The following is a 17,108-nucleotide window of genomic DNA, read 5'->3' on the forward strand; positions in this document are numbered from 1 at the left end:
AAAAGTTTAAATAAAGGAATAAAAAGAAGAGTGGGCAGAGGGATAAGCTGGGCTGCAATGCAGTTATAAGATATTTGCCGACTCCAAGTTCACCAGCAGCTAAAACTGGGTGCTCTGCAGAGTTGTCTCGAATTGGGCAGGGACCCCTCATTACAGTCCCATATGGACCGTCATTGAATGCAGGATGTTCTGGGAAGAGCCACTCACTTCACCTGAGGGAAATTCATAAGTGGACTGAGGCCTAAGAGGTGATGGTTCTGGACAGGTACACTCCCAGCGCTATAGACTTCAGGCTTTTAGTCCTGAGCAGGCATCTGGCCAGTGTAGCCTAACATGTACTACAACTCAGCAAGTAGAACCTGTCTTCTTATTTCTCATCACAAAAGCAAAGCTTCAGGAGGTCGAGGCTATAGCTTGCGATGATTGTACCTGGGAATAGCCACCGTACTCCAGCCTGGGCCACACAGCAAGACCTCATCTCTAAAAAACAAACCAAAGCAGGGCTTAATTTGTGGCCAAATGGCCATTTGCATTTCAAACCTTTTAATAATGATTACATATATATATGATGTATATATTCAAAATTTATATTGAATGAACTGAGTCACAGGCTTTTTTAAAATTGAGCAAAACTAAAAGTCCAGTCTCGTGTACTTTGGCAGATATTTGCCCCTTAAAGCCTCTTTATATCTAAGATCTATAACTATTCCTGTGTTAGTTATGTTTAAGATTAATTTATATGAGGTCAGTGATGTTAAAAAAAAAAGAAAAGAAAAGAAAAGAAAAAGAAAGCCTAGAACAAAGCCAAAAAATAAGTCCACCAAAATGTTAAATTATTACTGGGAGGTGGTATTATGAAAGAGATTCATTTCCTGCTTTACATTGTTTTTCACTTCTTAATTTAGTAAAATGCACATGTATTATTTTTAATATTCAAGGAAGAAATGTGTATGCACTATTTAATTGTAGTTGAGCTTATAAAAAATAAATGCAATAAAAATTTGGAAGGAAATGCTTGAAATTCTTGATATTGAAGCCAATCAGGCATTCTTTCTTTTTTATTTTTCTGTATTTCCGAATTTTCCATAATGAATTTAAATTACCTTTATTCTCTCTCTACATATATATTTTTTCTGTGTTTCCCCAATTTTCCATAATGAGTTTAAATTACCTTTATTCTCTCTCTCTAAAATATGTATAGTTTTTAGATTTCAGCCTTTTTATAAGTTACAAAAACTGCCACCCCACTAAATAAGACTGTTCCCTTCGTTACTGTTGAATATTTTTAAAGAAGAGTCCTTCTATTGCATTTTATAAAGCTTTTTTAAAAAACACAAATGTTTACTGAGTTATATATAAAATCTGGTATTTACAGAAATGGTCATGTGTTTTGTTTTATTTACAGATCTGCTGAATTATATTGATTCCCTAAAAGGGAACGACTCTTAGCATAAATCCTACATGAGACTGATATATTTTTCTTTTACTGTATTTCTATATTCAGTTTACTAATGTTTTATTAAGGATTTTTGCATCTATAAGTGAAAGTGATATATATATACACACACATACATACACACACACACACACACACACACACACACACACAGTTTTGGTACCAAGTTTTCCAGAGTTCTAAGTGTATTCACAAATTTTTTGGCTCTTTTATTCTCTGAAGTTGTTAAAAGAATTATCTGTTCTTTTAAAGCTTGATAACTTTGACTTTAAAACCCTCTGCAATAGGCCTCAGAGAGGGGTGGTAAGTGACATGGGATAGTCTCTTTCTCTGCTTCTTTCCACATTACTGGTCTATTCAAAATTTTTACTACTGTTTGGAACTATTTTGGTAATTGACTCCTGCCCTCAAAGTATTCATTAAATCTACAAAACTATGAAAATGTAATTTTCTACAAAGTAATTTTATAATTTCTAAAGTCTTCCAAATTCATGATCTTGTTTTTATTCTGAATATTATTTGTGTTGGTCTTATTTCTTTTCCTTGAATACAACTGCCAGAAGTTTAATTCTCTTATCTTCTTTCCGTTTAATTGGCCACATTTTTAAAAACATTTTGTTTTCTGTTTCATTTCTTTTGTTTCTATAACCTAGTTTACTCTTATTTGTTGTTTTCCTATTATATTATTATATTTATTTGGTGTCTTAAAGTTCTACATATTTAATATTTTAAATATGTAGTTTGTTTCATGTATTAGATATTTTATATGATATATTTTGTAATAGGTACATTTTAAGTATTGATTTTTCTCTCATTCATCTGATTACATCCATTGAGTTTGGATATCAAATGTGCTTATTAACATTATTTCTTTTTAAAAAGTCTTTTATTTCCAAAAGTCTACAAATTTGCTTACTAATTTCTCTTAATATAAAAAACTATACAGAAATTTAATAAATCAAAATAGAGTTTGAGCCATTATATGGAGAATTGTTTTCATACACATGACTTCTATTTTTTGAAATATTTTTGAAATTGTGTTTGCAGAACAAAATCAACTGCTAGGAATATTCCATGAGCATAGAAAAGAAGAGAAATTCTTTCTTTGGTAGATACCGTAGATACTCATTCATTAATTATAGATAATTATTAACATTAACATTATTAATGTATTAGCCATAATAACTTGTAAATCAATGTATTAACATTCCCTATAATTTTATTTATTTTTTGCCACCACAGCTATCAGTTTCTGAGACAGATGAAGTTACTTCACTGTGATTTTGGATTTTCAGATTTCCTGTGTTTTTAATGTTTTTCAATGCTATATAATTTAGAATGTAAAAATGTATAATTTTATTGTAATTTTTTTAAAAGGACGTTTCCTTTGCATCTTGAACTATAAGTTTCTGCATTGATATTTAAATGGGAACAAGTGCTCTATTTTTTAAAAAAGCATGTTATAAAAGTAGTAGTTTACAATGTAAAAGTAGGGATATGAGAGAAAGTGGAAAGGAAATAAAACCTAAAATGACAACTGGAGAGAGAGTACATTTCAGCGTACATCCTTTTTAGTGTAAGAAAGAGAGCGAAATAAGAGAAGACCCTGTCTAGCAGAGAAGATAACTCCTGCCTAGAAGAGATCCATTTTGACTCAACACTATAACACAGATAAGTAAAAATATTGGACAGGCTCACAGCTCAGTGATCTATTATTTACTATGGTGAGTTGGAAAGAACATGTGATTTCACGGAAGTTCATTGAGAATTCAAATATCAACCCTCCCACTTCTGTGTGAATTTGGACAAGTACACAATTTTCATGATCTTCAAGTTTGTTTTATGCTTTTTTTCCCCTTCAGTTAATAGAAAAACTAATGCCTAACAAAGTGAGGATTTAAAAAGAATCAAGACAAAGTTCCTGGCATAATGCCTAGAACATGATGGAGGTTAAGGGAATATTGCTAATGTATGATGTTTTGTTCAGAAGTCCTAACTCAGTGGAGTCTAATCATAACTTTAATTTTTTTCCTGGAAATTTTCATCTCTCAGTGTTGCTTAGTAACTAAAATGGCTTATTTAATTATCCTGCTTACTGACCACTACCTGCTCCTCTTGTATTTTACTTATTTACCTTCATTGACCTGGTGGCAATTGAAATCTTCACCTTTTCATCACTGAAAGAAAAAGGGAAGACCTAGATTTTCTCCTTTTACTCTGACCACTCTTACTAGATAATTTCATAATCAACTAATTGACAAAGCCAGGCAACTTTTATCTCTACACGTATTTCAAACGTGCCGGCTTTGCTCCACATCTACTGCTAGCTACCACTTTAGTCTTACCATGTTTTTACTGATCTACTAAAACAGGCTCCTGAGTAATCTCCTATCAACTTCTGTTGTCTCTTTCTAATAAAATCACCCATTACAAGTCAATTTGTTCTTTTGAAAACTCAAATGTTCTCATGTCATTTGAAGGTTTAAAATCTTACTGTTGCTTCATGTGCTCCAGCACTGTAGCTTGCTAATCTGTGCTATGTTATAGGAAACAAGAAGAGAATGAGGGAGACAGAAAACACACACACACACACACACACACACACACAGAGAGAGAGAGAGAGAGACAGAGAGAGAAAGAGAGAGGAGAGAAGGAGATAGGGGAGAGAGTGTTATCTTCTTATTCAAGTAGCTGCAAATATATATTTTAGGCTTTTTAAAAAAATAATTTAGGCTTTTTTATTTGTTTGTTTCCTAACTAATACTTTTATCATTGCACTTATAGTCAAGAGCAAAAATTCTAATGTGGCTTCAAAGGTGCTGAATGAGCTGTCTGACTTCTGCCTACCTTCTAGTTCCCCTTTTTACTGCTCTTCCTTCCTTTCACCATATACTAACTCTTCTGGACTTCGTTCAGTTCTTCAAAGATGCTGAACTCCTTTCTGCCTGAGATCCTCACACCTTGTCTTTGCTCCTCTGACCCTATCTTATTAACAACTATTGGTTCTTCAGATTTTAACCCTGGGTCATCCATCTCAAGCAGTTTGTTCCCTACCACCACCACCACTTCTACCGCCACTCTGTATCATTTTATCAGGTTTCATTGTTAAATGGTTTAATATCACTTTATTGTTGTCCTTTTTTGGTGAAATAATTTTATATTAAAAATATATATGAAGTATAAAATATTATTACAGATCATTATATACCCCCAATCCAGTTTAAGAAATACAATTATACTAATACCATTTAGTAAGGCATGGTGGTCAACTGGAGATTCTGTTTTCTAGCCTCTTGTGCAGCTGGTTGTAGTCATGTGATTACATACAGTTTTACAGCAGTTGTACATTTCTCTAAACAGTATGTTATTTAGTTTTACACATCTGTGAATATTGTTTAAATGTTGCCATTTTTTTCTCTTTCATTTTTTGCTGTTGTACTCAGTATTGTGTTTTTGAGATATTTCTGTGTTAATAGGAAGACACTATTTCATTCATTTCCCATTTATTTCCTATGTAAGTTCAGTTTGATGGAATTCTGATATTCTATGTCATTACTATGCCTGTATGCATTGTTTTATTTGTGGACATTTGGCTTATTTCTAGTTATACATACACACACACCCATATGTTATGTGTATATATATACATACTGATGTGTTTGTGGTTTGTGTAGATATGCAGATTACAAATATTGCTGTCATGAATATTATAGTAAAGTAGAATGATTTTCAACCCAATCTTGCATGAGGGTTCAATCGTGACTAAATATTTGCACAGAAAACTTTTTTTTCTTCCATTTAGAGTCAAGACTATCACAAATTATTCTTTGACACTTCCCTTTGAGGGGACCTTTTCTAAGATGGTAAAACTGCTGTCGTTTGATTTGGAAAATCTCAGTTATTAATTAGATTTCTCCACTGAGAAGGGAATTGGTTTATTGACGGTTGTGAATATCTAATCTGGTTCATTTTGTAGTTAGCATTGTAATTCCACTTGACATTTTGAAGCCAATTGATATTGTATAAGCAGCCTGTTGGCCATTCCTACCAAATTTCTGTAGAGATTGTCTGAAAACTCTGGCTGTTTTCAAGTTTAAATATATTTAAAATTACTCCTTGCTGGAGTAATAATTCCATTTTCAAATGTAATTTACAAAGATTCTATGTAGATCAAAAAAAAATTTAACACACGAAGATATGATCTTAACTTTTAGCAGTAACCATGAAATGTGCTTTGTTCAGCCACAAGTTTTTAAAAAGTGTCCTTTTTGATATTATTCTGGGTGTTTTAAAATCTATTTTTAGTGATGCAAGTCTATAGTAATGTGGCAAATTTGATTTTCAATATTTTTTCAAGTATGCAGCAAAAGGTGAATGCTTTTTTTAAAAGTAACATTCAATTAGACTTTTGCGGTGAATCAAACACCCCATTTGCTGGTCATTAAAGCATCCCAGAGTGGTGTGGGAATTCTGGAGGTAGGGGTAATTAAAGTCCATGAAAGACTTGGAGTGAGGTCTCAGATGGGCAGGAATTATAATACCTGTTATTCTATGTGAAAGTCGATAAAAAGCGGCAGTCCCGAACACTAATTGAAGTCACTAAGGGACTTGGTTCTGTGTGTGGAAAGAAGAGGGACTCGAGACCAATCTGACTTCACATACTGACTCTACTCCTGTTACTAGATGTGTGACCATCTAATGTGTTATTAGACCTTCAGTTTTCTCATCTGTAAATGGCGAATAATAATACTTATTTCATAAGATACTTACGAAGATCAGTTTTAATAATACATTTGGAAGATCTAGAACAGAGCCTGGCACACAGTAGGCATCAACAGCAGTCATATGGCTTCCATGACATAGCAACTAAACCAAATTTTTTTTATGAAGGAGAGATATCAAAGAGCTTTAATAATAGTAGAGAGATTTTATAATGAACTTAAATAAATAGATTTTAATGTTTTTATATTTGGAATAATTATAACATAGATACAATTTATTTAGGGTGAAATTTGATCAAATAATGACTAAATGTTTCTTAATGTAACATAACCACTTTATTTTTCTTGAACAGTAGCCCTTTAGAAAGAAAACAATATAGCTAGATCCTTACTTTGTTTTACTAAAATACAGTCCAATTGGATTAAAGATTTAAATGTTAAAACTTTTTAAAGTAAGGGCAAAATATATTGGAATAAACTTGCATATATTTTTGTGTGACAATAGTTTGGCTATGCAGGGCATAATGTCTAGACACCAGAAATAGAAAGATAAGTCTGACTGAAACCAGTGGCAAATCCATATAGGTCTGCAGCAAACTCCATGATTGCCTTCTTGGAGGAAAGAATTCAACCAAGGGGCAGAAATAGGTTTAAGGCAGAGGGAGAGACCAAGGCAAGTTTTAAGATTGAGAGTTTATTTAAAATTCTTTAGAGCAGGAATGAAAGGAAGCAATGTACACTTGGAAGCGGGCCAAGCACGTGACTTGAGAGATCCAAGTTCTCTGTTCAGCCTTTGACTTGGGGTTTTACACATTAGCGTGGTTCTAGGGTTTCCATTTCTCTTTTCTTGACTCTTCTCTTGAGGTAGGCTGTCCACATGCACAGTGGCCTGCCAGCACTAGGGAGGGGCTGCATGCACAGTGTGTTTACTGAAGGTGTTTTCCTTGTTCACTTGAGGTGCTTTCCCTTACCAGTAGTGCATTCCCAGAGGAAGGTTATGTACCAGTTAAACACCACCATTTTGCCTCTTAGTGCACATGCTTGAGCCCACTCATTCAACTCCTAACATCACCAGCTCAGGTGTTTTCTACCTATCGGGATACTGTCCTTCGCTGGCACTGGCTGCAGCCAATTATCATTTCAGAGCGATGGTTTAGCAACCACCAGACCATCAACTAATGTTTGCTTGACATTCCTGGGGAGATGGTCCTCTCCTGCACTGTTCATGTCTGAGTAACTACCTACTGTAACATGACAACGGGTATTTTAGAATTTATAAACTGCGTAAATGAATTCCAAAGTCAAGAACAAATTGGGAACATTTTTGGTGGCAAATATGATGAGAAAATGGCCATTACTCTAGTATACAAAGAGCTACTGCAAATAAATTTAAAAACACTACTTCGATTTCAAAATTGACAAAACTGAATAGACCAGAAAAATCAATACAAACAAACAATAAATATTTAAAGCATGCTCATCCACACTCATGATTTTTATAATACAAATTAAAATGGCATTTTTCAACTATCCAAATATTAGCCAATACTCATTTAATAGTTTATAGTTTTGGCATGTGTGTGGTGAAGCAAGCACGTCTATTCACTTGCTGGTACTGTAAATTGCTGGAATGAAATATGGAATATGTATACCAAAATTTAAAATGTACATACCTCTGCCAGTAATTTATTTACTTAATAAACTTAAAGCTGTATGCATTTAAGAATTTTCTTTGCAGGATTGGCCACACGGATTTTGACAAAAAAACTTAGGTAAATCTGAATCTTCATGATAGAGAAATAGTAAAATTAATAAAATTAGTTATATCCTTAACATAATGTGCTATTAGCCGTTTAAAAAAATAGGAGAGAACTATAATATGCAAATATTGAATGATTTGCAAGTATTTTAATGTGAAAAAAGTAATAAGTAAACAATTTTTACTGTAAACTTATATATATATGCAGAGAAAAAATATAAGTGTGGATATAGGGTACATATTAGAAATTTTTCTGCAAAGAATGTTTTTAAATGTTGAGAGTAGAATTAGCGATTTCAGTGTGGAACAGCAGGAAGGAAGGAATAATACCCATTAATGATTTCCTGAACTATTTGAAAGTGCTCCTCTTTTCATGTATGTTTTACTTTAATTTTTAAAAATTAATGCAGTCAATATGATGATAAAAATGTACAAATTATAAAGGACTAAAATTAAATTAAATGTCATTAGGATCCAGCAGATTATTTTAGGTATTGGAAAACATGTACAATATGCTCTTGAAAGGGAATTGTCAAAACGACATTCTGGAGGTGAAATGATGCATGCATTTGTGTCTAATGAGCTTTATTTTCCCTCAGACAAAGTCAAAGGAAGATCAAGAGCAGGGACCCACTTTGACTCAGCCCGGAGACGGAGTCGAGCAGTCCTTTATCACATCTCTGGGCACCTGCAAAGAAGAGAAAAGAACAAATTGAAAATAAATAACGTAGGTGGTATGTGTGTACAGGACGAATGCTAGTGTTTCCCCTGGTGGCAATGTTTGACTCGTTAAAGAAAGGCCTCAATTACCCATTTACTGGCTTGCCTACATTTTTTTTTCCACTTTGGTTTGTGCTTTTCTATATAGAACAAACTGGAAAAGGTCAGCAGTCATGAGGCATTTCTATAATAAAAGTGCTTAATCATAGTGTTATCACAGCATAGAGATTAGAATATTATTGCAGTGAAGTAAATATGGTACTAGGGACACTGCAAATGGGGACACACTGGTTACATTTTATGAAACAAAAATGATGCAGCAAGTCATATTACACATTCATAGTTTATTGGTTAAAATTTCTCAAATTTAATTTTAGTTCCATCGTTTTGCACGTTATCCAGTTGTACAAATGCTTTTATCCAGGAGAAACATGACCAAATCAAAGCCATTACGCCACTAAAAAACTTTCATTATATATAAAACACAGTTGAAAATTTCACAGTAAAACACTGGATTTACAATTGCATACCATACATTAAACAATTTTGGAAAGTCACACTTTTAGTAAATTACAACAGAGTTGCTTTCTGAAATATGGTGTCTCTCTGTCAAAGCCACAACAAATAACTATGCCTGTATAAGGTGATTCTTTCCAATTTTACATGACATATATCCTCCAGGATTTCACACGGAATTTTGTAACTGGTTCTTAGCACTAAGAGACTTCACTGAGAAACCTAGAACAATATCTATTTAGTTGTAGATAGTCAGAGTTTTAAAATGATGTTAATGTCATTAATTTGCCTTATGGAATCATCAGAACGTATATGGGGGGTTGTGTGACTATAGGTGGCAGATTAAATACCAGCATCTAACTTGCCAATGACAAGAAAAAGTCACATGAAATGACCAGATCTATTTTGGAATTCATTTAAGATCCAGAAGTTCTGGGAGTTAATGACAGAGGGGGGATCCTTAGGCATTTTATTTTTAACACAGCAAGCTCAAGGACTACCTAATCTGACATACACATACACATGCTTTGATAAAACAGGACCATTCATCAGACATACAAAGTATTCATTTCTCTGATTGTAGTGAACAAAGAAAGATCTATGAACCCAGGGTGAGGAGCCAGATTTGACATGAAAGTGCTGCAAACCTGGCTCTACTTCAGTGCAACTTTCTGGAAGCCAGAACAAGATGTTTTGAATCATTTGTCCTCCCAGGACCATCAACCATGTCCGTGCTGGTCTGCCATGTACCACTGTGGAAGGTCACATTTTGATTTTTTTTTTTTTTTTTTGGTCCTAATTCAATATAAAGGTTCTCTAGGGATACGTGTGCCCTAGTGTTATATTGATTTCCTGGGAATCCAGGGAGAGGCTTGAAACAGTACACACCACTTGATCTATGGATCCTTCCACTGGTGCCTATTTACGTCCCCTTTCAGTTACCAAGTCAGCCTTACTGACATAAGCAAGTTATAGGAAGAAACAAAGGTAACTACATCTGGGCTTGATTCCATGCAAACCAACCAGCAAAGCACCTAAACAAATATTATGCACAGATTCTGTAAGGCTGAAAGCTGACACTATCTAGCTTTTAGTGGAGAATTTAAACGTAGTAAGAATTAGTGCTTTAAAATGCATTTGCTGGGCATGCTATTTTTCCCTTTAGATTTAACAAAGTACAAAGCAGTACTTAAAAATATGATTTCAAAAAAAGTATAACTCCCATTACTTAGCTAATTTGCTTAATTGCCATTCATTTAAGAAATACAAACATCAGGGTAGAGTATTAAAATAATACATAGTAATTTAAGATGCCTAATCAGCACAGTGACTCTAATACTACAGGTAATACTACAGGTAATATCTAATACTACAGGTAATATCTTATTCCTGAAGCAAAGTATGGAATCAGGATTTGCCCTGTTCACCTGTTCACCATCTCCTTTCGGGAATAACAGAGTAGAATGGCTAAATGGCAGATAGAAGGAAGACAGAAGGGAGAAGAGGAAATGACTTGTATAGTTTATTAAATAAACAAATTTTCTGGAAATTCTGGCTGTAATAACATTTGCACACACAAAAAATAATTCTTAACATTTTATAGTCGTTTGCTATTTACAAATTCCTTTTACTTAAATCATATTATCTGATTCTCATAGAAGCCAATACTAGGTCTGATTTTTATTAGTCCCATTTTAATGATGGAAAAAACTCAACTTATTAGAAGCAGCAGTTGTGGTACCCAATCTTTAATCTTCTAATTCAAAGCCACCGTGCTTCTGACTCTTACCTTGCTGTTTCTCAGATACAGTTCTGTGGAACAGGAATATATGCTTCAGCCATAGTCAAATGAACTCATCAGGTCATCAGCAGGTTTGGGAATCAGGATGCAACATATTTTAGTCTGGCTCTAACTTTGCCTGGTATACCTTGAAAAAGGTGTTTTCAAATTCTACCTTCCTTAATTTGTTATTCTGTCAATCAAATAAGAATGAGATGATGCAAATGTTTTCAACACGAAGAAATGTTAAAGATCACACTAGAGCCTTGGAAGCTTGAAAGGAGAGTGCTACAAGTGCGTATTTCCGGCAGGGGACAGTGGTAATCATCAAAGGCATACACTGGCTTTAGATTACTCACTGAAGTGACTGTAGAAATATTTTCGCATTCTCTTGCTCTTTCAGATGATAGCTTCAAAGGAACTATTGCAAAAATAGTTTAGGAAACAATTAGCTTAATTAGGCACTGGAGTTAACTATTTTGTTGGTGTCACAGGTTAGAGGTTAAACATCTAAAACACCATTGGTACTAAAGAAATATGATTGAAGATTAATAAATAAGATAAACCTAACGTCTAGAGTAGACAAACTCCATGTTTGACAGTTACAAATAACATGTCTTCTTCCCTACTTCCTGCTAAAAAGCATAATTTTACAACTGTGTACAATTTTTTTTTATAATTTTAAGTATTTTTTTCATTTGAAAGGATTTTGATAAAACGTTACAAAAACTGGTGGAAGAAGAGGAGCATCTATTTTTTTTCACTCAGGTGATTATGTAAAGATGTTTGCAGGATTTGAGTTAACAACATTTCAAAATGTAAATCTAATCTCAAATGTATTGAATTCTCAGTATCTTTTAAAAATATTTTTAAAATATGTTCTAAGTAGCTTACAAAATGAAACCATGTGATTTATTTTCTGATTTGTACAGAAAAGTGATATATTGCTGAACTTTTGTGACAGAATCCCTAATGCTTCATTATCAGCATAATCAAAAACAAAAGCAAAAACTTCACTTTTTAGTTTTCCCAAATCATTACCCCTAAATATCAATGTTCCCTCAAGCACTGTAAAATTTTAATTTCTGTAATATAATAGGAAAAACTTATGTGGATAGAAAATGAGATATTTCCCATGGCTTCTGATAACTCTTTATTGTAGTAAATATTCAGGGAAAATTTGGATTAGAATCAATCATGTTGTTATAACTAGAAGTGTTTATCAATAGTGGGACGATTAATGGTTACAGACCTCAATTCCCTCTTCCAATGTAACAGACTGAATTTTTATGAGAAGCCCAACAGGGCTACTTCGTCTCCTCTTCTCTGTTTTATGCCAAAGTCTACCTTTGGAACTGGTTTCTTCAAACCAGAGAATGAGGCAAAGGAGACAGGATGAATATCAGGGAATTGTATGAAACATAGATGCAGTGGCAGATGGGCATCTAAGGACCATCTGGAAATAGTTTAACAGTGACCCACCACGAAGTGCTGACATTATGAGATGCCTGTGTGGGTTGAGTGAGAATATTAACAGGAAGTGGAAACATGGGTTGAAAATACCTACCAAAGAGAAATGCCAGACAGGGGTGCATTAATATCAAGGTAGCAGAACTATTCAATCACTGACAGTCACCACTTAGAGCTAGATGTTCCTGATGTTTCTGAACCTTTCTTGAATCCTCAGGTACTTCAGGATCCCTGAACACTTCACATTAATCTGCCCTTCCCTCAATGAGTGAGACAAGAACACAACATAGTGACCTACAAGTAATATGTATTCTGGAATTTTTAACTGCTCTGTTAATTCAACTAAACTTTCAAATATAAGTTTCCATTACCTATCTTGGATTTCTCATTAATTGAGGTCAAAGCAAGGTCTGCAAGTATCTGGTCACAGGCTTGTCAAATTTCCACACATGCTATTGTTGGGCCTCCCTTTGTCTTCTAGCAACAAGGGAATTGTTCATCAATTTGAACTGCATTCAAAGTGAAGTGCTTTTGCAGTTATCAAAAACTCCAGCTATTCTGCATTTAGTCAACTGCACAGTGAACACTGGCTTTCTTCTCCCCTGACTTGAATAATAACTCTTAAGTAACTGTTTCTTACTTTACTATCTGAACAATGTCTGGTGCATGTCAGACTGCATCTGTGTCTATCAAGGTAATGAGGTTTGGGTTCCCAACTTCACCAACAGCCACAATGCAAAAAATGAAAGTAGTTAGCATGACTTAGCTATATTTGGAAAGAAATGTAAACTGTTTACCAATATATTATTGGTCATATATCTATTCTTTTTGGAAAGAAAGATACCATTGCTGTCATGAGTAAAATATCAGGTCAAATGTAGTCTTTAGATAATGACTGTCATCAGAAATCTATAAGTATACAGAATGTTCCCATGACAATAGGAATGTAAATATAGCTTTGTGTTTATAATGTGTGTAGGATTACATGTAACTGTGAATGTTTTTTGATGACATCTTAGGTAATGGTCTTTTTTATTTTTTAATGAACAAAATCTGGGTTACTCACTTAGCTTCATGACTAAACTGCATATTCCTGTTCCTTATAACAAAGATCTCTGCTCAGTTTTAGATGTTTAGATGTTTTGCATCACCAACTTTTAAAAGTCACTTGTAAGATATTGCATTGTGTAGTGAATGATCCTCCTCACAAAAGTGTATGTTTCAAACTATGTAATCCTTGTTTCTAATGTTGTGTTTCTCCTTTCTCTCCTTTTTGTCTTCATCCACAGAATGTTTTTGTAGATAAACCAGCATTTCCGGAGTATAAAGTTTCTGATGCAAAAAAGTCCAAATTCATACTTTTGCATTTTAGCACTTTTAAAGCTGGCTGGGACTGGCTTATTTTGTTGGCAACGTTTTATGTTGCTGTGACTGTACCTTACAACGTTTGCTTTATTGGCAATGACGACCTATCCACAACTCGGAGCACAACTGTCAGTGACATTGCAGTGGAGATCCTTTTTATTATAGGTAAGAACAAACAGCTGCTTTCCTAGGATATTTGCATATGGGAAGTGAAGTGTGTTCCAGATTTTTCTGATATGAATTTGAACTAAGATCCATTTGCATGGGCGTGATTCAGCCTCTGATGCAAATTTTGGAGAAGCGCATACTGTATTTGGATTTCTGAAAATTGCCTCTTCCAACTTTTCCTGTTCCTTTATTCAAACAGATCTAAACTGATCTCCTGTGTTTCTATACTTATTTCATCCAAAATGGGCTAAAAAAGATTTAACAGCTGTTTTGTTTGTGTTCTCACATCCTTCATGATCTTAAACTTGTAGGGTCAGAGATGGGATTTGGCAAAAACCCACCAGTGGTGTTGTGACAGTGGTCCACTCCTTGACGTGGTTCTTTCTCCATGCCCTTCCGTGCCCTTTCAGCACGTTGATGGTTTCAATAGGTGACCTGGTTGCAGAAACAAAGCGTTACATAAGCCTTGCAGTAAATCTGGAGAAGCAGTGAGTATCTGATTTTAATTAAAGAAAAGGCCCCAAAGGATGTTTGTTAAGAGAATTTATCACTAGAATATTGGGTACCTCAGTTGAAGCTGCATCTGTGCCAATCTTGTAAGCCTTTTCCTATTTTCCTGTCCTTTAAATCTTCATCTTGTTTAGACCAAAGCCTAGCTTTAGCTTGCTCATTCTAGGACAGATTCCGGGTCTTTAAGTCCCTGACTTAAAGTCAACAGGGACTTAAACTTAACTTAAAGTCTGTTAAGTCAACAGATTGACTCCCTGTTGAATTATTGACTGTCGTTAGCAGCTGATACCTGCTTCTTTCCTTGGTCATGTTGATAGAGGGCTATAGTCTTACTGTAAAGATGAGAGAATGTTTGGAAACATTACCATGCAGGTAGGTGAACACAGGAGTAAGAAATGGATCTTAAAATTTCAAAGAAAAATAAATAAATAAATAGGTGAGGCACATCAAAACCTTGGTTCAATGGTGTTGGTAGTTGGTTTTTTTTGGTTGTTTTTTTCTCAGTGAAGCTGTTACATCTTTGAGGTTAGAGTGGGTTTTCTTGTTGAATGTCAGCACGTTTGCTTTGGATGAGTTTGTGTGCTCTTGGTATGGCTTGCCATCATTATTAACATTGTATCTACTGGGCACATCCTTCAGAGCCTTGATAGGACCCCTGCTGTCACCCCAGAAGTGGTAGCTGTAGTGTGTTTAGGCCACTAGATGGCAATGTTGTCTAGTTAGGCAGATGGCAAATTTATTTTTAATTTTTTAATTTTAAAATATAGCTATCCTTTATTATAAAGTTGTAACCATAAAGGGATCTATTAAATAATGGTTAAATGGAAAATAACATTCCAGTTTGAACAAAAATTTAAAATGAAAATGGTAGACAAATTGGGTGTGTCTATGGTTTTGTATCCTTTTACTTTGCCAACATTTGACATCTCCTTCCACCCACCCATGATGCACACATAAATTAACATCCTAAAAACACTCTCCATGACCTGGTCAAAATTCTCAAGAATTTGGACAATCACTCAACATGTCTAAGCCTTAATTTTTGTAGTAACGATTGCATAGGGTGTCATGAAATAATAGATGTAAGTATCTGCTTAACAAATATTTCATCATCTTATTATTGTTATTTACAACTTTTTTATTAGGTTAAGTTATATCTTGAACTTTCCTTTCCATTCTTCCTGGTTCTTAGATATTTGAAATTCTTTGGCCTTAGAAGCCACTTCTGTTACTGTGTGTTCATTAACAGATGATGACTTATTTACTCCCATAAAAACTCATACTTTTGATGGAGATATTTTAAAAGTTTTTGTTTATTTCGTTTTAAGGCTGCTTTTCTCTACTAAACCAATGGAGACTCTTTTGCTCCCCTGATAGCAACCCCTAAATTCTTCTGTGTTTTTTATTACTGTCATTTCTACTGTTCTTCAGGCAGCAAGATGGTTCTCCCAGTAGGCAATATCCATCCCTTACTAGCTACATGACAAAGGAATGAAAACCCATTCCAATTTTTTTGCAGTTTACTTTCTGCAAAGATTCATTTAGGATTTGAAATTTTGGTCTGCAAGCAGTTCTAGTGTGACTCCTGCCTGAAATCCCTTGTTGATGGACTTATTTTTATAAGCAGTAAAAACTTTCCTGTTCTTCCCTGGTGTTATCTGCTTGCTCTTTTTTTTGAATGAGTTTAAGCATATCTACAATGATAGCATATTTAGAAAAATGACTTAAATTAGTATTTCTCTGTTTCCCCCAAATCTTTATTCTATAAAATATATCAAAAAGGTGGCCTAAAAGTGATCATAGACAAATAAGTTAAAATACTGGGGACAAAATAGTTGCCTGTAATATTATATCTTTACAATGTGAAGGTAGTGTTCATACCATTTAATATTTGTTAAATTACTGCAGACTTAAACTTCCCTGTCTGACAACTTTGAAGAGAGTAATCCTTCTCCTAGCATGGAGTTTGAGATCTGAGAATGAACAGACTGCCTCCTCAAGTGGGTCCCCGATCCCAGAGTAGCCTAAATGGGAGATACCTCCCAGTAGGGGCTGACCGACACCTCATATTGCCAGGTGCCCCTCTGAGACGAAGCTTCAAGAGGAAGGATCAAGCAGAAACATTTGCCGTTCTTCAGTATTTGTGTTCTGCAGCCTCTGCTGGTGATACCCAGGCAAACAGGATCTGGAGTGGACCGCCAGAAAACTCCAACAAGCCTGCAGCTTAGAGTCCTAACTGTTAGAAGGAAAACTAACAAACAGAAAGGACATCCACACCAAAACCCCATCTGTACATCACCATCGTCAAACACCAAAAGTAGATAAAACCACAAAGATGGGGAAAAAACAGAGCAGAAAAGTTGAAAATTCTAAAAAATCAGAGCATCTCTTCTCCTCCAAAGGAACGCAACTCCTTGCCAGCAATGGAACAAACCTGGATGGAGAATGACTTTGACAAGTTGAGAGAAGAAGGCTTCAGACAATTGGTAATAACAAACTTCTCTGAGCTAAAGGAGGATGTACAAACCAATTGCAAAGCCAATAGAAAACCTTGAAAAACGATTAGATGAATGGCTAACTAGAATAAACAGCTTAGAGAAGACCATAAATGACCTGATGGAGCTGAAACCATGGCACAAGAAC

General features: G+C 34.6%; 1 protein-coding gene across 5 annotated transcripts in view; it reads left to right on the top strand.

The window, feature by feature from the left end:
- The window catches only part of KCNH8 (potassium voltage-gated channel subfamily H member 8), a 396,050-nt gene that overhangs the window by 190,711 nt on the left and 188,231 nt on the right, over positions 1 to 17,108 (top strand). For all 5 annotated transcript variants that reach the window (XM_073023635.1, XM_073023634.1, XM_008009256.3 and 2 more), the window contains 2 exons: positions 8,536 to 8,663; positions 13,712 to 13,952. In XM_073023635.1, coding sequence (XP_072879736.1) covers positions 8,536 to 8,663; positions 13,712 to 13,952 — 369 coding nt within the window. The remainder of the gene's footprint in view (positions 1 to 8,535; positions 8,664 to 13,711; positions 13,953 to 17,108) is intronic.

The sequence above is a fragment of the Chlorocebus sabaeus genome, chromosome 15 (assembly GCF_047675955.1).
Source record: "Chlorocebus sabaeus isolate Y175 chromosome 15, mChlSab1.0.hap1, whole genome shotgun sequence".
Taxonomy (NCBI): Eukaryota; Metazoa; Chordata; class Mammalia; order Primates; family Cercopithecidae; genus Chlorocebus; species Chlorocebus sabaeus.